General features: G+C 37.8%; 1 protein-coding gene across 9 annotated transcripts in view; it reads right to left on the minus strand.

Moving 5' to 3' along the window:
* The window catches only part of rapgef6 (Rap guanine nucleotide exchange factor (GEF) 6), a 112,542-nt gene that overhangs the window by 64,308 nt on the left and 23,270 nt on the right, over positions 1–24,964 (minus strand). For 6 of the 9 annotated variants that reach the window (XM_067375479.1, XM_067375480.1, XM_067375478.1 and 3 more), the window contains 2 exons: positions 22,702–22,771; positions 13,956–14,093 (listed from right to left, as the gene is read on the minus strand). In XM_067375479.1, coding sequence (XP_067231580.1) covers positions 13,956–14,093; positions 22,702–22,771 — 208 coding nt within the window. Of the gene's footprint in view, positions 1–11,589; positions 11,609–13,955; positions 14,094–22,701; positions 22,772–24,964 lie in introns of those variants that run through there. The other 3 variants (XM_067375481.1, XM_067375486.1, XM_067375487.1) reach the window with 2 other exon arrangements.

Raw genomic sequence — 24,964 nt, forward strand, 5'->3', positions numbered from 1 at the left:
AACACATAAAACAGTCTTGTACAATTCCAGTGTTGATTTAAGCTGGCAGTGTTAGTGAATGAGTAACCGCAGAGTGAAGTGTGAATGTGGACATAATGAAGACAAACACCAGTCAGACACACATGTCATGTCCTCCGGACTAGAGCACGTTCCCTTCATGAATCATAGCTGAAGCGACTGCATGTGTCCACTGGCCGTGTTGGGAAACCCTGGACTTGAATGCATGTTGCGACAGAATTTTGTGAATAGGGGAAGCCCAGAGCTACTGCTGCTATTTATTTTCTCTCTGACTCAGAAGAAGAAAAGTTCCTCTATAAACCCATCGGAGCACAAACACATCTGACTTTGAAATGCATGTTATTCTTCATAATTGCGTAATAGCTGACTCTAAAGTCCTATATGACACGCCCACTTTTCACCATCCAATCAAATCCCACTGAATGTGAGCCGAGTGTGATGTTTTGATGTCCACTGGCAGTCTTTGCTCTCAGAACAATAATCTGTTTGTTTGAGCAGCCTCAACCAATCATGAGTTTTGGGGCAGATGTTTGAGAAACACGTTTGGTTATTTTTGCAATGCCATTTGGCATTTGCCATCATCAAACTCAGTTCCTGTAGGGCCACAGCCCTGCAGAGTTTAGCTCCAACCTTAATTAAACACACCTGATCCAGCTCATTAAGTTCTTCAGGCTTATTTGTAAACTACAGGTATGTGTGTTGGAGCAGGGAGGGAACTGTGTCCCTCCAGGAGCTGAGATTTAGACCCCTAATGACTGATCAGAACTGAAGAAACAAGCTCCATACAGCTGTGGAGAACTTCTGATCTTCACTGATCAGCATGCAGAATATTCTGGTAAAAATCATTTATCCGAGCCTTCAGGAAAATGAGATGCCCAGATGCTGACCCTTCTCCCAGGCAGCGGATGCATGAAGAAAGAAATGGAAACCGCAAGCCAATCCATAGCAAAGCACATAGACACACACAACCATGATGACATCACTTACTTTGGAGGACCACGGCTGCAAGCAGTTGGCATAGCAACGGACGAGGAAAGCCATTTCCCAATAAGAGAGATAAACTTTCCAGTAAAAGAGAAAAGGAAGAGCAAGTTCCTCTCAGAATCCAAACAAATAAACACTCGACCTGGCCGAGACGTCAAAGAACGAGTGAATCAAGCAATCCAAGTATCCATGTCGTCACCAGGAACCATCAAAACTTCCTCTTCACATGAGCACAACTCCAGGAGTCCAGGCTGAGGGCGGGAAACTCTCCGCTAGCGTCTGCACCTCTCTGGTCCCGCGCTGCACTGGAGAACGAGCCCAATGCAGACACTTAGAATCCACCTCTGGGACTCGTCCCGCTGCTGCTGCATCCAGCCTCCGAGCGCGCATCCCCGGCTGGAGCCTCTCCCTCGAGACGCGTCCATCGATCGGATGCTCTGCCGCTGAAGACGGAGCGTCTAGGAGTGAGAGGGACAGAGAGAAGCCCGGCAGAAAAGCATGACATCACCTGTGCTGGGAGGGAGGGGTGGGATGGGGCGACTACATTAGAGCGATTGGCTGCGCGGAGGAAACGCGAGCGTCTTTATTGATCAGAAAACAGCCAGCGTCTTCTGTAAAGTCCACTGTGCTCGAACCCACTTCATAAACGACAATGACGGGGAGCATAAATTACTGCCGTGGAAGACGGATGGTGAAAAGCACTCGTTATGCTAATGTATTCCTCCTGCACGCGTGCCGCGATCTGTTGCACTCTTTTGTGAGCGTGACAAAGGCACATTTCTGCAGTAGCAGGAGAAAAGGGAAGAGATTAACCTCTCAAACACTTGATCCTATTATCAAGTCAGAACGCTGGGAAACACAATGGCTTAAAAGCACACATGCTGCGTGACACACGTCATTTGTTTTCTGCAGCTGCATGCACACACTCTTCTCTGGCGGTGGGATGTAATGGGAAGCGCATCTGATTCCCTCGCCTCAGAAGCTGAAGCATGACATCATCTCTTTCAGACGTAGCCAATGGGAGCTCAGCACATGGAGCTTCCCGAGGAGCGAGCGAGGCGCATAACACAGTTTGGTGTGAAGGATTATGGGACTGGCTACTGTCCGCGTCAGTCACGGATCAGATTCAGAGATGCAGCACACACAGTTAGTGTCTCTGCAGGGTTTCATCACTGTATCACATTTATTTGACACAAACATTCATTCAACATTAAGTGAACACAGAAAGGGCTCATTTTAAGTCTGTGTTTGCAAACGGGATCAATGCAACATACTTCAGGTTTATTATCCATGTAGCTCTGAATGTTTTTAGTAATAACAGATAAAAAGCATTTCTTTCAAGAAAACAGAAACAAACTACTAATGCATTATAATAAATGCAATAATAAATGCATTTGCTAAATATAATATAATATTCAGGTGATTTCCCAAAACAATGTATGTCCACCCTATGCAGAGTTAACTATTAGTGAGCTATTCATATGGTTTGATTATATTATCATAAAAAATGATAGTGAAACACTTTGATAGTGACACTATAATAATGACTCAACCAATGGGGTGGTGCAATCTGTTTGTTTGACCAATGGCAGACAGGGGAAGTGTTTAGGAGAAATAATGACACACTGCATCCAGAAATATTACTTTAAAAACATAATAATGTTAAAAATATTAACTTTTGCCATTCCACCCTGTGCAGTACTTGTTTATTAATATAATAGACTTTAAAATCTCTTAATAAAGCAAAAACTGACTGACATTTAAAGGATTAGTTCACTTCAGAATTAAAATCTCCAGATAATTTATGTCATCCAAGATGTTTACATCTTTCTTTCTTCAGTCGAAAAGAAATTAAGGAAAACATTCCAGGATTTTTCTCCATATAGTGGTTTCAGTGCAGCTTCAAAGAGCTCTACATGATCCCAGACGAGGAATAAGAGACATTTTCTAAAAAAATTAATTTCTATACTTTTTAACCACAAATGCTCGTCTTGCACTGCTCTGTGATGCTCCATGCGTGACGTAATCATGTTGGAAAGGTCACGTGACGTAGGCGGAAGTACCGATCCAGTGTTCACAAGTGAATGTCAAAGACTAAATCAAACGGCCTTTACAAAAAAAGGTAAAACAATGATGTCGGACGATTTTGAAGTAGGAGGAGAAAATGAGATGGATTACCGCAGTGCTTCCTCCTACATCATGCGTGACCTTTCCAACATGATTACGTAATGCGTGGAGCATCACAGATGTGGTTAAAAAGTTTTTTGGGGTTTTTTTTTAGAAAATGGCCAATGGTTTCTCTAGTTTAGACTCTTGTTCCTCGTCTGGGATCATGTAGAGCTCTTTGAAGCTGCACTGAAACTGACATTTGGACCTTCAACCCGTTGAACCCCAGTGAAGTCCACTATATGGAGAAAAATCCTGGAATGTTTTCCTCAATTTCTTTTCCACTGAAGAAAGAAAGACATACACATTTTGGTTGACATGGGGGTGAGGAAATTATCAGGAAATTTTAATTCTGAAGTGAACTAATCCTGTAATTTTAACGACTGATTAACGATAAGTAATTACATTGTCAAACAAATCCCTGCAAACCTGCTTCAGCCACATTTACTGAGCAAGTAAAACTGCGGTGCAGCTGTAGAAAGCGTAAACAGACGACAGACAGGATGTACTTCCTGTCTGAGAGGATGAGTTTCATGAGCGCTGGTTCAGAAGCTTCGACTCGCACTCACGGAGCATTAAGACACACAGTGCATCAGTGGCGGAGGACAGCGGCGTCTCGCGGCTGATTAATGAGTCTGTGATTCTAACTAATGAGTGCACACTGAGGGAACGGGGCGTTTAAACGCACACGGGTCTCACTGTCTCTCCAGCTTTGAGAAGAGTGACAGTGACAAGACTGTGGTACTCAGACCACCCGGACAATAACACTCGCAAGCTTGATATTCACCTCATGCATTAAAAATCCTTGTTATTGTGTGCAAGCAGAATAGAGATACATTCAAATTAAGCAAATGACTTGTTAAATGCTTTTATGATTTGTTAACTGCTTTTGCAGTCTGGGTTGAATAATAATTGTGTGGATTATTTCGTATTTGTAAGCACATAAAAAAAATATTTCTGCTTAATTCACATGCACATTAATTTATTTGGAGTATTCTAAATGAGTGACTGCATGCTTGAGGTTGGTCATTTGCATAAATCACGCCAAAACCAACTCCATATAAGGGCTTTCCGCACAACACACTCAGCAAACATGACACTCAAACACAATAAACACCTTTAATATGGACTGAGATTACAGAGCTTTCATTAGCAGCTGTACAGTCGAGCAGATGTAATGAGCTATAATGCAGCTTTTCTTGCTCTTTCACTGTAAATAGGGAAAATGAGGGGGAATTCCCCCCTTAGGTGATTCTTATGGGGGGGATTTTTTTAATTTGAGGGGGCTTTTTTTTTTTTTTGACATTTTTATTAAAATTACATTTATCTCACCTACATTTTTGCTCACTCATTGCATTTGTGTTTTACAATGGGGTAACTGTGTTGCTCAAGAGTATGCACAACACAAGGAAGCTTTGAATTCAATCTTGAATTAAACTGAAAAAAGTAGCACAAATAAATACAATAGAATAAAGATACAAATTACATAAAGAGAAACGTTTTTGGAATAGGTCTAACACTAGTATTTAGGTACAGAAATACTACAGAAACTAAAAAAAAAAAGTAATCAAATAAAAATAACACTGGATAGTCTTTTAGTCCTGTATAACATGCTATTAATCCTGATTCCTTACAATTAAAGCTATCTTTTGTTGTTTTATCAACAATAATGACAGACACTTAGGCTGCATTCGTTTTCCTTCTCAACTGTTTATGTTGTTTTTAAAGATTTATTTTTGGTTTTATTGCCTTTATTATAATAGTACTGTAAGCAGACAGGAAGCTAAATTAGAGAGGGGATCGGGAAAGGTCCGCAAGTCTGGACTCGACCTTGGGTCGCCCGAAGCTCAGCTGCGCTATATGTCACCATGCTGCCCACGAGGCTATCGTGCCGACAATTGTTTATGTTTATTTAAGACATAACCGACTGTGTTTACCAGGATATTCGCCAAGAGCGGAATTTTGACATAATTTTGTGTTTTTTTTACCATTAAGGCGCTATAATCATCGAAAAATACCTTGGTTTTGTTATTCGTGAGCTGTTTGTGACGCAGCTTTACTCTATGTATGCGTGCAGATGTGCAAATCGCATCTTTTGTTGTTTTATCAACATTAATGACAGACATATATTAGGCTGCTGTCACTTTAAGAGCTAGTACACAGGTCCATTATACTGTTACACATTTTTTTAACAACTGTTTGTTTGTTTGTTTGTTTGTTTGTTTGTTTGTTTGTTTGTTTGTTTAAAAAATATTTTTGCCATTTTTGTCTTTATTATAATAGTACTGTAAGCAGACAGGAAGCGAAAATGAGAGAGGGGATCGGGAAAGGTCAGCGAGTCTGGACTTGAACTCGAGTCGCTCAAAGCACAACGGCGCTATATGTCGCCATGCTGCCCACGAGGCTATTGGTGCCGACAACTGTTTGTTTATTTAAGGCTGTGTTCACAAGGATAATCACCAAGAGCAGAATTCTAACATCATTTTGTGTTTTTGACCATTAAAGCACTGTAATCCGTGAAAAAGAACTCAGTTTTGTTAGTCACGAACTGTGTGTGATGCAGCTTTACTCTACGCACGCACGCAGGAAAAACCATCTCTTAGAGATCGCGCAAGTATTGAATAGTTTAAAATCGCTTGAATGTTTAAATTGGTAAGAATTGAAAGACGTGCAAATGATTAACTTTAGTGATGACACTGGCCTGATTGTGCAAGTGAGAATTCCGTCAACTCCGCAACTCCCAAAACGCGAGTCTAGTATCGCGCAATCCCACTCTGAAAATCAAGCCCTGCTGTATATGGTGAAATGTATTTAACATAAAATATCTATTAATAACATTTCACCTTAACATGATTATAACCAACCAGAGTATGTGATTTTTGCATATGTGTGACGGCAACACACACTTCGTCTGGTTTTGACATCTGGCCCAGCGACTGGGAAAACAGCATGAATCACATGGACTTTTGTTATGATGTGAATCCAGAAAAGAACAAGTGGAGCACTCTTCAAAGTTTCTCCTGTTGTGTTCTATGAAAATGAGTTTATAAGGACATGAAGACAATTAAATGATGACTGAGGTTTATGTTTGCATGATTGACTTTCTAGTCCAGCACTAGGAAGTTAACGCCTGCAGGGTTGAGCTAGCGCACCTCACTTCCTGCTATTTTCCCAGCTCTTCCTGTAGAGTGTGCTGGGATCTGAAGCACACACAGCAGAGTGAAAATCACCCAACATGAGAGATCTCCTCTGCTTTCAGTGGATGAAAATATGAAGCGGCCCATGAGGCCGAGCTGGGAGGGGGGCAGCAGGGCTGGCATGATGTCATCCTCTAAAATTAGATCTCCAGCACAAACAGCAGCCGCACAGATTCTCCTCTCACATGCGTCCATGTAAAGCTTCCTGCTGCTCTCGTGCAGATGAACGCACATCAGCTTTACAAACCTGTCCAGCTCCAGCGGAGCCTCATAAGTGATTTCAAGTGCATCGCACAGTTGATTTCAATGGAGTTTGTCCATAGCATGTTGCTAAGCTAAGTGAAATACGCAGCAGACACAAGCATTGGGTGATTTTTCCTAGCTATGACTACTCATTCTCAAGCACAGTCATAGAAAATGAGATGTGCACTAATTGACAGTTTAAGGTCGCTCTGACTTTATTACAGAGAACGAAAGCCACGGGCCGCCTCTGATGCGAGGATATTAAACCCTCTTCTTCTGTTTCCACTGGCAGCTCAGAGCGTTTATGTGGAGTCTAATCTGCACACATGAACATGAAGAGAGGCACTCCTGCACTGCAGCTGAAAACACACCAACCCTCCATGCACAACTTAGCAAAAGAATCGCCATTGGCTAGTAAATTCTTTAGTTTACTCACCAGACTGCTATACTACTTTATTTTAGATATAAAAGTTGATGTGTGAAAATGGGCAAGCATAAGGATTTGAGCGAGTTTGACAAGAGCCAAATTGTGATGGCTAGACGACTGGGTCAGAGCATCTCCAAAACTGCAGCTCTTGTGGGGTGTTCCCGGTCTGCAGTGGTCAGTCTCTATCAAAAGTGCTCCAAGGAAGGAACAGTGGTGAACCGGTGACAGGGTCATGGGTGGCCGAGGCTCATTGATGCAAGTGGGGAGCAAAAGCTGGCCCGTGTGGTCCAATCCAACAGACGAGCTACTGTAGCTCAAATTGCTCAAGAAGTTAATGCTGGTTCTGATAGAAAGGTGTCAGAATACACAGGGCATCAGTTTGTTGTATGGAGCTGCATAGCTGCAGACCAGTCAGGGTGCCCATGCTGAGGAAATCAAAACAGGGACGGTAATAGATGAGCGCCAGCCAATGAGGTTGCCGTTTGTGCATTAGTTATACTTCTAATAAAATCTAAGAATTTATTAGCCAATGCCTAATGATAGACATTAGTTGAAGATTTGGTCATATATTTGAGTGTTTTACTTACACTGTAGAGGGTTGTACACACTGATGCATTGACAAGCTTTTTGCATCGTGCTTCCATAAACTGAAACAAGAATTGCAAGGTGAAACATTCCCACCCCTATTTATATATGTGACGTGCAGGGTGTTAACGAGCGTCAGCTGCGTGTTGCACCGGTCTCGAATCTCTCACGGAGGAGCTCCGGAAGCATAAAAGGGGAGTGACAACATTGAAGGACTAGAGAGGACCAGGCATGGATTTTATGCTTTGTTTTATTATGATTGTGTGGCCGGCAGTTGTCCGTGAGGGACTGCCGGCATTACTTCGTTTTGTTCTTTGTTTATTTTATACATTAAAGTTTGTTTGAACGTTTGCCGGTTCCCACCTCCTTCTTCCCGTATCAACAAACTTTACTACAATATGCTCTGGCTTTTCCAGTGTTTTAGTGATGCACCAAATCTCCATTAACAAAAAATGAGCCAAAAATGCATTCTAAGTGCAAGCAGAAACCGGTTCGGCTCTTTTGTTTATTGACGCTTTAATATAGCGTTGAATGCATGTGCTTCATGAGGAGAGAAGCTTCTGTCACAAAATTAATATTCAGTAAGTGCACTGACACTATTGCACTGAATTGAATTAACAGTGAACTGAACCGATCTGAATAATGACTCTATTGTCTTCTGTAGAGCTGCTTAACAGCTGAAATTGAATTTGTTTCATAATTGATGAACTATACAACATTAACACTGTTTATTACTGTAAATCTGCCTTGAAACGCTCTGTATTGTATCACTATGATGTGATGTGAAAACCACATCCCACCACCTTGAAATGGAAAATGTGCATTCTGTCCTTTTGTTGTGCATTTTTAACAAAGTGCAAATGCTCTTATATTATCCACAAGTCAGTGTTTACATCTACAGAGGCAGAAACGTTGTTTTCATAATATTTTTAAAATCTTTTCAAAGGACTAAAGAAGGTTAAAGTTGAGTCATGATGACGCCATAGCATTAGTCATAGCTCTGACTGCATTAGCTGAGCACGAGGGGTATTCATACACAAATGACACACTGCACTATCACTGTCATTTCCACACCAAACACAACAGCAGACATAGGCTCTCTGACACTGTTTGGATATTGTTGTACACGTGTAAACACAAAGATACATCCATTCTGAGACTCTTTCAAGTTTGGTTTTAAATCAGATGCATATCTAATATATGGACATCTGATCTACGTTTAAACGCATTTATTTGCGATTCCCCTTTCCGTTCAGGAGCACAGAAACTAGTTTTCCTCTCCTGCCCAATGAAATTAATCAATAAAACAGCTTCACTACTAAACAGCTGCATTATATTCCTCAGTAATGAGGAGACAATGTTGCTGTTTATGAAGTAATTAAACTCACAGCTTCACTTTTGTATAGAGACACAGGTAATAACACAAGCACCATCTCTTGTTTATTGAATTCATTTGAATAAATGTAAACTTTATTCCAATTCAGAATTCTAGATTTTATGACCTGTAGATAAAATAACTAAAGAAAATGCAAATATCAATAGCAGCTTTAACGTGTCCATGTTGCCGAGTCATCATGGTATAATTGGTATAATACACGGCTAGGTGTGCAATAAAAATCAAAGAACGACCAGGTGTGAAATATATAAATATTTTTTATCAATTTTAAACTTCACACAGTGTTGGGGAAAGTTACATTTTAGAAGTAATGCATTACAATATTGAGTTACTCTCCAAAAAAGGAACTAATTTCCTTAGTTAGTTTTTATGAAAAGTAATGCATTATAATATTGAGTTACTCCCTAAAAAAAGTAACTAATTGCCTTAGTTACTTTATGAAAAGTAATGCATTACAATACTGAGTTACTCCCTAAAAAAGGAACTAATTGCCTTACTTAGTTACTTTTTATGTAAAGTAATGCATTACAATATTGAGTTACTCCCCAAAAAAGGAACTAATTGCCTTAGTTACTTTATGCAAAGTAATGCATTACAATATTGAGTTACTCCCTAAAAAAGGAACTAATTGCATTACTTAGTTACTTTTTATGTAAAGTAATGCATTACAATATTGAGTTACTCCCCAAAAAAGGAACTAATTGCCTTAGTTACTTTTTATGAAAAGTAATGCATTACAATATTGAGTTACTCCCTAAAAAAGGAACTAATTGCCTTAGTTACTTTATGAAAAGTAATGCATTACAATATTGAGTTACTCCCTAAAAAAAGAACTAATTGCATTACTTAGTTACTTTTTATGTAAAGTAATGCATTACAATATTGAGTTACTCCCCAAAAAAGGAACTAATTGCCTTAGTTACTTTTTATGAAAAGTAATGCATTACAATATTGAGTTACTCCCCAAAAAAGGAACTAATTGCCTTACTTAGTTACTTTTTATGTAAAGTAATGCATTACAATATTGAGTTACTCCCCAAAAAAGGAACTAATTGCCTTAGTTACTTTATGAAAAGTAATGCATTACAATATTGAGTTACTCCCTAAAAAAGGAACTAATTGCATTACTTAGTTACTTTTTATCTAAAGTAATGCATTACAATATTGAGTTACTCCCCAAAAAAGGAACTAATTGCCTTAGTTACTTTTTATGAAAAGTAATGCATTACAATATTGAGTTACTCCCCAAAAAAGGAACTAATTGCCTTAGTTACTTTTTATGAAAAGTAATGCATTACAATATTGAGTTACTCCCCAAAAAAGGAACTAATTGCCTTAGCTACTTTTTATGAAAAGTAATGCATTACAATATTGAGTTACTCCCCAAAAAAGGAACTAATTGCCTTAGTTACTTTATGAAAAGTAATGCATTACAATATTGAGTTACTCCCCAAAAAAGGAACTAATTGCCTTAGCTACTTTTTATGAAAAGTAATGCATTACAATATTGAGTTACTCCCTAAAAAAGGAACTAATTGCATTACTTAGTTACTTTTTATGAAAAGTAATGCATTACAATATTGAGTTACTCCCCAAAAAAGGAACTAATTGCCTTAGTTACTTTTTATGAAAAGTAATGCATTACAATATTGAGTTACTCCCCAAAAAAGGAACTAATTGCCTTAATATTGTAATGCATTACTTTTCATAAAGTAACTAAGGCAATTAGTTCCTTTTTTGGAGAGTAACTCAATATTGTAATGCATTACTTTTCATAAAAAGTAGCTAAGGCAATTAGTTCCTTTTTTAGGGAGTAACTCAATATTGTAATGCATTACTTTTCATAAAGTAACTGAGTTACTCCCTAAAAAAGGAACTAATTGCATTACTTAGTTACTTTTTATGAAAAGTAATGCATTACAATATTGAGTTACTCCCCAAAAAAGGAACTAATTGCCTTAGTTACTTTATGAAAAGTAATGCATTACAATATTGACTTACTCCGCAAAAAAGGAACTAATTGCCTTAGTTACTTTTTATGAAAAGTAATGCATTACAATATTGAGTTACTCCCCAAAAAAGGAACTAATTGCATTACTTAGTTGCTTTTTATGTAAAGTAATGCATTATAATATTGAGTTACTCCCCAAAAAAGGAACTAATTGCCTTCGTTACTTTATGAAAAGTAATGCATTACAATATTGAGTTACTCCCTAAAAAAGGAACTAATTGCATTACTTAGTTACTTTTTATGTAAAGTAATGCATTACAATATTGAGTTACTCCCCAAAAAAGGAACTAATTGCCTTAGTTACTTTATGAAAAGTAATGCATTACAATATTGAGTTACTCCCTAAAAAAGGAACTAATTGCATTACTTAGTTACTTTTTATGAAAAGTAATGCATTACAATATTGAGTTACTCCCCAAAAAAGGAACTAATTGCCTTAGCTACTTTTTATGAAAAGTAATGCATTACAATATTGAGTTACTCTCTAAAAAAGGAACTAATTGCATTACTTAGTTACTTTTTATGAAAAGTAATACTTTACTTTAGCGTTACTTTTTCTCACCTGGGCTGGGCTTGCTTCATATTTCTTTTTTTGTTGTTATTAAAAAAAAAAAAAAAGTAGAAATAAATAAAGGCCTTCTGAAGTGGAAAGAAAAAATATCCATATTTAAGAAGTTCAACTTACCGCTTTCTGTTTTCAACTTAGAAAGTAAGCATAACTGGCATTGCATCAGTTCCTTTTTCCTTAAGTTGAATACAGGAGGTGTAGGACGTAGCATAAGCATTTAAAACTGCAAGAGGCATTACACTTTCTTCGTAAGTTGAATACAGAAGGAGGTCTGGCAGAAGCTATTTTACTATTGATATTTTTTTACTATGGATATTTTTCCTACACAAATGCATCGCTTTGTTTCAGAAGGCCTTTATTTACTCCCGGGAGCCATGTGGAGTATAATTTGCTTTGGATAGATGCACATTCTTCAGCTCGTTGGTCCCATTCACTGCCATTTTAAAGCTTAGATGCGTCAGGATATTTACATTTTCATCAGAAAGAAGAAAGTCATGTACACCTAGGATGGCTTGAGGGTGAGTAAAGCCTGGGGTAATTTTCATTTGAAAGTGAACTAATCCTTTAAGCCTTGCAGCGTAAACGCAGCCATAATGAATAGGTTTCCTAGCATGCAACTGGTGTTGACACAGGAAGTCTAAAACAGTTGTCTCTGCAGACTTTCAGACTTTTCACTTCAGGAAACACCTTTAACTCTTCATAACAAATGGAGAAACAGCGGCACATGTCAGCGTGAACTCCTGATTACAGCAGTCTGGTGAATCATCAAGGCTTGACTGTCAACCGGTGGCACAGACGTCTTGCAGTCTGACAGGAAACAACACCACAGACCTGCTTTCTGCTCTAGTTTACCATCTCTATACTGATCACTGAGCGTTTAATAACACTGAACCCACAACCATGACCTCTCTAATCATTTACTCAAAAAATACATTAAAAATGCAACTCATACATTCAATAAAGAAAAAAAGTCTTACTAAAAGAAAATGTAATCTTATATACGTTTTGATTATTTCTTAGAGAGAAAAAAATGTGTTTCACTGCTTATATTTTGTGTGCCAAACCAATGTCATGTGAGGCAACTCTCCAAAACCTGAATGACATTTACAAGTTTATGATAATTTAAAAAAAAAAAAAAAGCATATTAAACAAACATGATAATAAAGATAAGATTTTCTTCTGTTGCAAACAGATAAATGATCTAAGAATTTGGCATGTGGTATTTAACTATATTTTATATTTATATATACATATACATATATATATTAGTATGTATTTTATAGACTTTTATGGCTCATATAGTATGATATATTGAGAATATGGAGCTCATACTTAATACACAATTTGATGCATATACTGATATTTATATGGAGAAAAAGTAAGATGAAATTCAAATAAGCTTGTAATAAGCTTGTGATGTAAATCAATAAGATATTACAGTATAGCAGATACTGACATAAAATGCATTTAAATATCTGTATCTGCCAATAATATGTCTTAGTAATATGATATTTAAATGCTTAGTTTTATGATCAAAGCTCTGGTTTTAAAACATATCATGCAATGCAATATAATGATGATTGACAGATGAACAAATAAACCTTCCTCAGATGATCTAAAATATGATGTCTGAATAATCAAGTAAACCTGCTTCGCTAAGTGTCATCTTGAAATATTATTGACAATATCAAAATGTTTACTTGATAAAAATCAGTGCAGATTTGACAACAAAAAGACATTTGTACGATTATACGAAAAGACTTTTACTTGCTAAAAAGAGTCTAAACTATCAATCAGAGACAGAAGGGATGGAGTAGATTGTGTGCACCAATGTTTTGATCATCTAGAGGCCTTAGAAACATAAAATATGATACAATAGGCTTTATTGGGTAGCTTAATATTCTTTGGTCTTGGATGTTCAATAAATATGTGTTTATGTGCACCAACATATATATAATATGTACATCCACAAAAAAAAGCACATCCACAGTGAAGGAAGGGAGGATGAGAGCTCTTACCTGCTACAGCACATGACATAGACACAGAGCCACGGGCAGAGAGAAGAACCACACAATTAAGACGCTGCTACTCTCCCTGTCTGCACAGGAAACTGCACAGTCTCTGCTAACAAACTACCAGCAGCAGATAACGGCCAAAGCCTCGTTTTCCACAGTGAGGAGTGTGTCCAACAGATTACTGAGAAGTCTAACTGACAGACAGATGATATCAGCAGAAGAAACTCCCCTCATGAACACATAAACTCCACGTACTGAACTTCACTCACTACAAAACTTATCAAACACTAGCAAAGATTCCCGTGTCCGTCTGAAGTCTAAGATCTAATATATACGTCCTCTTACCGTATCCGAGGCATCCTGGGCATCTACGATGAGTTGTCGCTCTCCTCCAGCGTTCACCTTGTGGAAGCGTCGGCGCGACTGTTGCTGAGATCCGTGTCTCTGTAGAGCGGCATCGTCGCTCTCGCTGGTGTTCTCCACCTGTAAAGAGCCGGCGTCAGAAGAGTCAGCATCCTGGTTGAACATCCAGTTCTTCCAGATCACAGAGAGCCTGTGGAGGCGCAGGAGACTCATGTGGACGGCATTCATACGCTACACGGGACGAAAGAGCGCGAGTCTGCCGCGTCGACAGACGGAGTCGGCGAGCTTAACACAGCAGAACTGCAGTCAGGCCACAGCTTCCTGCAGGAAGCCGTAATACACAAATATCCTCTCTGAGCCAAGACAACATGAGCCCTCTGTAACGTGTGCTGCGTCTTCGAAACTGTAAATAGCCAGCGTTAAACGTCTCGTTCGAGTGGTGTGAGCGACTAACATGCTTCCACTGAATTCCTATGAAGTCTGTTCAGCAGCTGAGGATGCTGGGAGTCACTGGTGTCAGAGGCTGTGTGAGGTTTCCAATTTATATTTGCCATTTTGGCATGTACTGTATGAGTGGTTCTCAACTGGTTTGGCCAAGGGACACACATTTGCCATGGTCATTACGCCGCAACACTTTTTTTTTTTTTTTTATGAATTTGACATAATTCATATATATATATATACTGCCCTCCAAACGTTTGGAAACGCCCCTGGCAAAGTGTGGTTTTGGACGATATCAGCATAAATCCTTATCATTTTTTGGTGCAAATACATTACAGTAACTTGACATTATCATTGAAGACCAGCAATAATAATTTTCATTTTGATTACATAATAATGGCAATATAAACATGTCAAAGTCAGAAAATGCCGGCTGTGATGCTGGTTACTGGTTTAAACTTGGCCCAGGTTTGTAAAAGATTTTTGGGTCAGCTGACCTTAATAGCTTCAACAATTGATTGCCAATTAAGTTTAGAATACAATGAACCAATCAGAACCCAATTTAGGTCAGATAGCTGCTAATGCTGGAGGGCAACTTTTGGAGGGCAGTGTATATATATATAGTTGGAAAAGTCTTGAAAAATTTTTATTTTTCCACAAATTTTGTATGCATGCAAATTGTACAATATCCAAGCTACACATTTCTAGTAATTGTACAGTTAATTCTCATATTGTATTTTCAGAAAGTTTTGAAATATTTTTCCTTCCTCACCCCAAATTTGTCTCTACCGAAACACAATAATAAATAATTTAATAAGAAGGGTTACATTGACCTATTAAGATTTTGTTTACATCTTCTTTGTAAATATATTTATTGCTTTTTTTTTTTTAAAGTTTTCACAGGTAAATCAATAAGAACTACAATTTTAACGATATTTCAAGTGTAATTTATGAGATTTGTTGTGTTTTCGATCCAATGTTCGAAAAAAGTCATAAAGTTTATCAAACTGATATCAAAGTTAAGGATTCATTAGTCTGAATAAACATTGAACCAAACACTATAATAACATCTTAGTTGATCATTCAATATACTTTATTTTTGACTAAACACCCCATGTTTTGATAGTAACCACATCACATGACACAATTTAACTCACATACTAAAACACTGCTAAAATACTAATGATTTGCATCATCATGTCCTAAAATTTTGTCTATTTCCCCCAAATAAATGATTATGTTCACTTTTGTCACTACCAAAACAATGATGACGTTTCGGTCAGTAGTGACAATTTTAGATAGTAGTCGGCACACTAACATATAGCCAGACAACATCGCATTTGCAACTTGTTTTTGTTCGAAATTAACAAAATTCAAATAATAAGCGAGTTTATGATGCATAAAGCCATATTCCAAACCTGTTTTTGACTTCCCCTAAATCACCCTGGTTAGCCTATAATAACATTTATATTTTAGTGTTGTTAGGGCGGATTTCCCAGGAAACTGCATGCTATCATCATTCATCCGTGTCTGTTTACGTCATATCCATAAATAAAGGAAAGCAGTTTGAAGTCACAACGAAAACGAAAAGAGTTTACATAACAAGCAAAAAGGGAAAGTACACTCTAAAAAATGCTGGATTAAAAACAACCCAAGTTGGGTTGAAAATGGACAAACCCAGCGATTGGGTTGTTTTAACCCAACTGTTGGGTTAAATGTTTGCCCAACTTGCTGGGTAGTTTTATTTAACCCAACTACTGATTACTTAAAATGAATCTAAAATTAAATTAAAATGTTCATTTATTAAACATATTAATAAATGTTAATTTTTTAAAGATATTTTGGGTCCATTTTAAGTAAGCAATACTGTAATTTTTAAACAATAGTTGAGTTAAGTAAAACTACCCAGCAGGTTGGGCAAACATTTAACCCAACATTTTCCATTTTCAACCCAACTTGGGTTGTTTTTAACCCAGCATTTTTTAGAGTGTAATAATAATAATAATACATTTTATTTGTAATGCGCTTTTCTTAAACCCAAAGTGCTACAGTAATAGAATAAAACAAAAACAAAAGCAATACAATTCATTAGAGAAAGACTGTCTTAAATAAATGTGTCTTAATCAACTTTTTAAAATGACCCAACGTTGGTGCATTTCTGACGGGTAGAGGAAGCACATTATAAGGTATGATGAGATCACAAAGATACTCAGGTGCAGTCCCATGAAGTGCCTTGTATGTTAAAATAAGAATTTTAAAATCAATTCTCGCATTTATGGGAAGCCAGTGTAATTGTGAAAGAACCGGTGTAATGTGTTCACGAGGAGAAGTACGAGTGAGCACACGAGCGGCAGAATTTTGTATATACTGAAGCTTTCTCAACGATTCAGATGGAAGGCCAGAGAACAAGGCATTACAGTAATCTAACCTAGTTGTTATGAAGGCATGTATAAGCCTTTCTGTGTCTGCAAAAGAGAGAAAAGGTCTAAGTCGAGCTATGTTTCTCAGGTGGAAAAATAGCTCGACTTAGACCTTTGCTAGTGACCATTATAAAACCAGAATCACATTTGTTGTGCATGACTAGGTCTGCAACACAGTGTTTATTGTGGTAACAATGCCAATCTCTAAAGCAGTCAGTACTTTGGTCTGTTTGCCTGTAAATAGCCTTGCCAAGTTATGGTTTCTATCGTTATCTAATATATGAATAGCAATTGTTATGCCTAATGTCAGTGTAACGTTATTTTAAAACTGTTGAATAGCCATATTTTTCAGGTATCTGTCTATCTGTTGATGTTGTTAGTGACATTCACACTGATAAAGTGATCGAACATCTGTAAACTTGACCCCAGCGCTGAGTCTCAAGACATCAGGTTCATCTGAAGCACAACTCACGTAATTACCAAAACGATCTTCACTAAAAATACTTTCCGTGTTCTGCATCAATCACTACAGGGCCAAAAGTGACATAGTGTAGCTTTAACTAAATACACTAACTGAAATCAGTATCAACAAAATCCATATTACCATATATCAAAATCCATTTGCACTGCAATTGCATAAATAATGTTATGAGATTAATGTTCAAAATATAACATTTTGAATATAGAAATATCAAATGCAAGGAAAAATTAAATGATACTATTATATATATATGTAACTAAAACCGCCAGTAGGTGGCGGCAAGTCTTAATAAGTGAATCATAGAATCATTCGTTCAACTGATTCATTCATTAAAGCAGCAGTGTCCACTGAATTTATGAATGAGTCATTGAATCATTGACTCACCCGATTTGTTCAAAAACAGTGAATCATTCAAGAACGAAACAGCACTATGTGTTGCTGGGAGATGCAACTGCTTTGTTTTCGTTGGCAAAATAGAGAAAAAATTGTCAATGTTGTGTCTAAAAAAAATGTGTTGTTTATTGAACTGCTGTATAAAATGAATATCACATTTGCAATCGTGCTGATATTCGAGAAAATATCACTCTTGCTCGTGTGAGATTGCTTAACTATATTATGTTTTAAATACAAAATCTCAAACAAGGGCATTTCATATCTTGAAATTTGGGTGCATTTAAATTAATTTCGGTGGCATTTCCGACTTTGCATGACACTATTTACCATTAACACTAGACTAGAAGCATGTTATGCTTAATGGAGGTGGAGATATTTTAATAAGTGGTTTAACTTCATGGCAGTGACAAATAAAGGTGTTTTTTTTTTTTTTTTTTTTTTTTTTTGTCTTGCAAAAAGGACACTTATCTATTAAGGGGGTCTATCTGTCTATCTTGTGCCTCATGCTGGTCATATAACCTTGACAGACAAATCAAAATAATGACTACTCTAAAACGACGATTGAAAATCTCAATAAATCAACAGAAGAGGAAGGTGGAAACAACACAAGCATTGTGTGAGGAGCTCAGAGGGACCTGCATTTGTGCCACTCATGTTTGAGAGAGTCGTGTCGACCTCTGCAGGTCAGGTGGAGTGTCACAAAGCAGGTTTAGTGAGCATGTGTCAAACGTACACTGTACAAAATGATCATAATTCTAACGGCTGTAAAACACTGCGGTAAAAACCTGTTCATTTTATTTAAGTAAATTCCCTCACAAAATGCAGTGAAAAACTGCAATAGATCTAATGGGACATTCAATGTAATTTTTCAGTTAAATAATGTTAAATGTACAGTTTTTGGAAGAGAAAAAGAACAAGTATTCTTATAATTTAGAGTGAAAAACAAATAAATTGACATTCCCAGAATTCTCAGTGTGGCAGTTGTCTTTTCATTGAAATAACAGTTTCTTATTATTGCTTTATTTTAGTGTCGTGTTTGTATTTCTGTGTATGACACTGTGTATCTACAGTCAAACCAAAATATATTCAGACACCTTGAACATTTCATTCATTAATACAGTTTATTCACTATAAGTTTAAAAAAATGGTAATAAAATATGACAAGATCTGTGTCAGAAAAAAATCATCTTAATTATGTCAGATAACACTTAAGCAAAACATGGTCAAAGTGTCTGAATAATTTTTGGTTCCAAATTTGTATCAATTTTACTGGTATTCCACTGAATGAAGAATGTTTGGGTATAATATGTCACAGTTTATTTATTTTGCTATCCTCACTTACAGAAATGAACTATAGTGTCCTGCACCCACTAGTAAAAATATATCAAAAATATCAAAAATGTCTGAATAATTTTTGTTTTGACTGTATATATTAGTATTAACATCAGCTTGTGAGAGATTCATAATGTGTCTTTTTTTTGTCAATATATTATAAACGTTTTACTACTTTGATATATTAACATTATATCAGATAATGAAATATAGGATTTTTTTTTTACTTAAAATATTTACCATAATTTTACAATACAGTTCTGGCAAACACAGCTGCTGTTTTCACTGTAAAAGTTCACTTTTCTCAATTGTTTTTTACAGAACGCTTAACTGTGCATGTAATGTAAAAGCAGAAAAACGAAGCAAAGCTCAGGTGTAAGAGCTTTATAAGCTTCTTCATCGGGTGAATTGGTGTTATTAAAGAGTGTGTGTTTCAGCTCTGTTCAAACCCTAGTGTCAGCTGCCCACCCGGACAGCACTGCAAGGCCTCATGGGTACGGATGGCAGAAACATTAAACTGTCTCCTAGCATAACTGTTTAGGACACACTCTACACCATCACATGCATCCTTTGTAGAGAAGGACAGCCGTGATGTTCCTCATTTTTTAGTCATGTTGGATAAAAGTTGGATAAAAAGAAGCTCTGGAGGTGTAGAGAGTGAAGAGAGAGAGATGTATGTGTTTTAAGAGTTGTCATGTCAGTGCAGAGCGGTCATCCATCATGCTGTTAATACGACGTGCAGATTTAAGCATCCAGAAGACAGATGAAGAGACGCATCTCAAAGTTCGGCTCTGGGCGTTTTGTCTGGGCTCATGTTGCATTTTTATTAATCGGGATTTCTCACAGCTTGTGTTTTCTGGGCGAGTCGGCGTGAACTGCGGCGCTAATAGCCTCATGAATGCACAGTCGAGACCTTAAATTCATTAAATTCAGTTTGTTTTTCACTAAACCCAGAACACTTGGAATATACGACACGTGTCGCACGGGATCCTTCCATGATACTTTGTGTCTTTTTTATAAAGCTTGATGCTGGTTGTAATTATACAATTATTATTCATTTATAATATATTCATTCATATATTTATAATAATTATTCATTTTAGGGTGAACTATCCCTTTAAATTTGATAAAACTGACTTTTTAAAAGACTTTTTTTTCTCTTTATTGATCAAGGCCTTTAAAGTGCCCCTATGAAGCTATATTAAAGGCTCCTAGTTTTGTTTTGGAGGTTTACATGCATCCCAGGTCAACACTTTAAAGGGGGGGTGTAATGTTATTTCATGCATTCTGACTTATTTACACTGTTAGAGTTGGATTCTCATGCTAAACATGGCCAAAGTTTCAAAACACGAGTTGGACGCATGACAGAGAATTTCTGTGCCAAATCCTCGTAAACTTTGCAGTCTTTTTTTCGAGTATGTGCCTGTGTGACGTCATAAAGGTCAGAATTCCTTATACGGGCACTTCTCCCGGAACAGTGCGTGCACACGTCAACCAGAGCAAGAGAGCAAGAGCGCGCCCATCAACGTGTGTTCGGCTTTACGGAAGTCGTCGGCAGCGCTGCACAGGTCACAAGACTTCACGAAATCAACAATGTCACCAAAGAAGTGTGTTTTTGGTTGTGAGGGAAAGATAACCATTCTATCCAAAGAACCTAGTGGAGCTGAGAGATTTGTGCTCATGCATTACATTGATGCGCTCTTGATATTTGTTATTAAAATAACCATAGAAACTGATAGTTGCAATCACTGTTTTATTGGTTAAAATGAATGGAGAATATCTCGTGTTTTTCCGTCTGCTCAAGCCCTCAAGATCGGCGCTTATGGCTTCATAAACAAGGTACAGTTCCACATTCGATTTACAGATCGTTTAAAAACTGAAAGATGGAGCGGTCACAGCGATAATGATCCCGGTCATGAGTCAAAACTGCTTCAAATGTCTGTTTTGTTGGCAGTCGGCGCCTGAGTGCATATAATGTTAACAACGAGGCGAAGCAAAGTAGACACTGTTTGTGAGCAGCCAATCAAGACCACAGGCTGGCATTATGCAAATTTGTTACAAACCTTTGCAGGATTTCAGAATCGCTTCTTTCTTTCTTTTGGGAGACAGTATTTATCAACCATTTACCTGCACTAGTTCTTATACATTTTTATTTTAGTTTTAGTTATTTAACTAAATAAAATCGAGTAAAAATAAATGAAAATGTGAAATGCTGACTTGGCAACTAGCTTACATGAAATAATACATTATTTTATTTCAGATAAATGTTTGTTTTATACCATCATGCTGATAATGTTTAACCACCTCTCACAGTTCCTCAGGTAACTGACCTTGTTATAAACAGCAATTAAAGGTGTAGGACTTCACACATCAGGTCCAGAGTTTATTTCACTATGAATGTGACGTAATCAGAGGACCGTTCACCTGCATTCAGTGGAAAATGTCTAGCAGCTGTTGAGTTTATATCGGCCACCATCCTGATGTTACATACATCAAACGGCATGTTTCCCAGCTGGTCCTGTGGCATAAACACTCTGATCTCTGATACACACTGACCTTCATTTACATCCTCAACAGATGCCTTACTTCAGGACAGCCAATGAGAGAGCTAGTACAGGGATGAACCCTGAGCTTTCGTTTTCAGCGAGAGTTCATGATGCAAAGATAAAGCTCATATAATGGTTCATTTCCTGCTCGCTGGAGAACGACAGATAACACGAGATATTATTACACACATACACACTCCAGCATTCACCAGCTCTACCCTGAGAAGACACTGATTTTATCACATTAAACCAGGGGTTTTACTGCTCCTGGAGGCCCTTGTGAAAAACAAGTACACTTTAGCATACTTTTAAAGTATATTATTTCTGTAGTTTTAAAAGTATATACTGTCAGAACTGAACTAAACAAAAGGCTGAACAATCCTCATTTTGGCTGCGTGAGATTCTCCAGCTTTGTTGTTCTTGAGCTGTTAAAGCTCCGCCCTCTTCTGCCATTCTCATTTGCATTTAAAGAGACACACACAAAAACGTTGTGTTTTTGCTCACACCCAAATAGGGGCATTATATGTGCCCTTTAAAGTGTACTGCATCAAACGTCATGTTCTGGGAGTGTGCAAGTTTGCTAAGCAGAAACGAATTTCCATGAAAACGGTGGATTGTTTTACGGCACACGATACGTCACTCCATCAAAGCTTTAGCGAAGGAGTGATATAGAGACCAAAGAGAATGATGATGGAGGAATTGAAAAAGAAAAAAAAGTGACCGTGATGTTGGGAACGGTCTTGAGGTTAGTTGTAGTTGTCTATCCCATGATATACAGGAAAAAAACATACATCCGACAGCAGACTGAAATGTTTGTTATGTTAATGTTAAACAGTATTAAATAACTATTGGCAAGAAAGTTTACATCACCTACAACAGCAGCCTAAAACAATGATATTGTTGACTACTAAGATTATCTGCGGCCTAGGTCACGTCTGCCAAAAGGGAACTTGGTTTCAGAGGAAAGTGTCACACGTGTACACAATCAAATCTGGAATGTGGTTTTAAGGAAGCATGTTTTGATAGAAACCTCTACTGCTGTCAGTCTGAACGTCTGCTGCGGTCTGATATCTGCCGGCTGCTGTTGGAGGAGATGTGTGTAACATGCCACTCACCACAATCATCTCTGACGGCTCTAAAGTGATGCATTCACAGCCTCGTCGTCCTCCACGCTGCGTCCCGAAACTGCAGAGAAACACATCAGAGCGTGAACTCACACACCCCCGGATCATGCTAATCACAATCAGAAATCCAAGGGTTTTTATTTCCACAAAGACAGTCTGTATCAGGGATGTCCTGAAAGGCCACTGTCCTGCAGAGTTTAGCTCCAAACCTTATAAAACTCACCTGACTGCAGCCTTCTACTAACCCTAAAGACATTGATTAGCTGGTTCAGGTGTGTTTGATTAGGGTTGGACCAAAACTCTGCAGGACTGTGGCCCTCCAGGACCGAGTTTGCCCATCCCTTGTCTATATGGTTATGTAATGCCAATTATGATGATCCACTTGAGCCCTAGTTCTTGGTGATGGCGTTTACATAATGTGGCCCATAAGAGATACTGAACAGCTGGCAGTCTTGAAGAAGTAAACAAAAAGACAACATTAGTGAAGATAATGTTCAATGAGGCAAGTGTCTCATTTCACACTGCTAATGAAAACAAGCTAGTGGGGGAGGTAATATTGTCAAGACCAAACTTTTGAGACAAAGACCAATGCTGCATCCAAAATCGAATACTTCCCTACTATATAGCATGCGGAAAACAGTACGCAAACAGAGTAGTATGTCCGAATACATAGTATTCGAAAAACAGTAGGCGAAATGACCTACTACTTCCGGCGAGATTCTGAAGTGTGCATTCGATGGACACTTTACTATCCCATGAGGCCAAAGGAGATTTATGAATGGAGGTCACATGATAATGCCAACATGGCGGATATAGTACATTCATAATACACACATTCATTCTATACAGAAGATACTTCTTTTTAAAAGTCGTGAAGTAAGTCCAAATTCAAATGTAGTACTTAGTACGCAATTTTGGACGCATCGCAAGATTTTGATCATTTCGCCAACCCCTACTTGAATCTAAATTATTCTGCCTACCTTATGAAAGGAAACAACTTAAATGCTGCTTGAGTTCTACTGACAGAAAACAAACCCCAAAAAAGCTAGACTGACATAATAAAAAAAAAAACAGCAAGAATCCCGACCTGACGTCGCACACTGCAAGATTCACATAACTGATTTACTTCCACATATTAAAGTGGCCTATACTGGAAGTGAAAGTCAAAAGTACAGGTCAAGAGCAGCTTAAACATACAGAGAAACACACTGACACACAGCTGATGGCAGTGCAGTGCTCATATGGACAGCAAAAGCAACTCTCTGTTGTTTATATACACTGTAGTAAACGAGTCAAGTGAATAATACAACGCTTCACATTGTATGAAGATGCACTGCTGGTGCTGTTCGACATCATATTAAAATTAACCTAATGCACAGATACATTCAAATCATCTCAGACACATGCTGACGGGCCTCAAACACATTTATACGCTTACATCAAGCGTGCACTGAATCAATTGGATGAAAAAATCCCTTAATTCGCAAAAAAAAAAAAAATGTTTTTACGCTTGTTTGAGGTTGTTTTTGACTTGTGAGAAAGAGAGTTGATGCAAATAATGGGAGATTGAAATGCATTTGCAGAATAAATTCTGACGTAGCGAACATTAAACACATGACTAATCGGTGGTGATGGTGTTGTAACAAGCTGTGTTTCCATCACCCTGTTTTTATGCACATTTTGAAGTATTGCATCAGAAAGTGCTTAGGCTAACCCTTCACGAATGCGCGGTCAAAGTGTTTTATTTATGTTGGTTATTAGGTTATCAATACCACTGTCATCCGCTAACTTGCACTCCCTTTTTTGGCAAACTTTGAAAAGATTTGCTTCACGTTTGGAGGGAAACCCAGCTCCTGTTGCATTGGAAGCAATGACTGACACAGCAGTCAGGCCAAAAACTCCTCCATTTAACACTGAAAAAAACACCTGTGTATCAGTGTTGCCATGAAATGGACTTTCAGTTTCCGCTCTCAGATAACGGAGTAGTGCAGATGTGTCTGTATTGCGTGAGCAGAGCCGGGGGGGAGGTCAGAGGTCAGGTTTGCTTTGACATCTCTTCACACTCCAGTGAGACTGAAGTCTGCTGACAGACGAAGAGAAAAGCTGTCAGAAGTGTTCTGGATCTCACTGCGAGCTCATGCACTCCTCTCTGTGGATAAGCGCAAGTACTGCAGCTCAACAAGAGCCCAACTAGGGCTGCCCTCGATTAAAGATTTTTCTAGTGGACTAGTCGTCGTTCATTTAAACGATTGCA

Source organism: Chanodichthys erythropterus, chromosome 22 (assembly GCF_024489055.1).
Source record: "Chanodichthys erythropterus isolate Z2021 chromosome 22, ASM2448905v1, whole genome shotgun sequence".
Taxonomy (NCBI): domain Eukaryota; kingdom Metazoa; phylum Chordata; class Actinopteri; order Cypriniformes; family Xenocyprididae; genus Chanodichthys; species Chanodichthys erythropterus.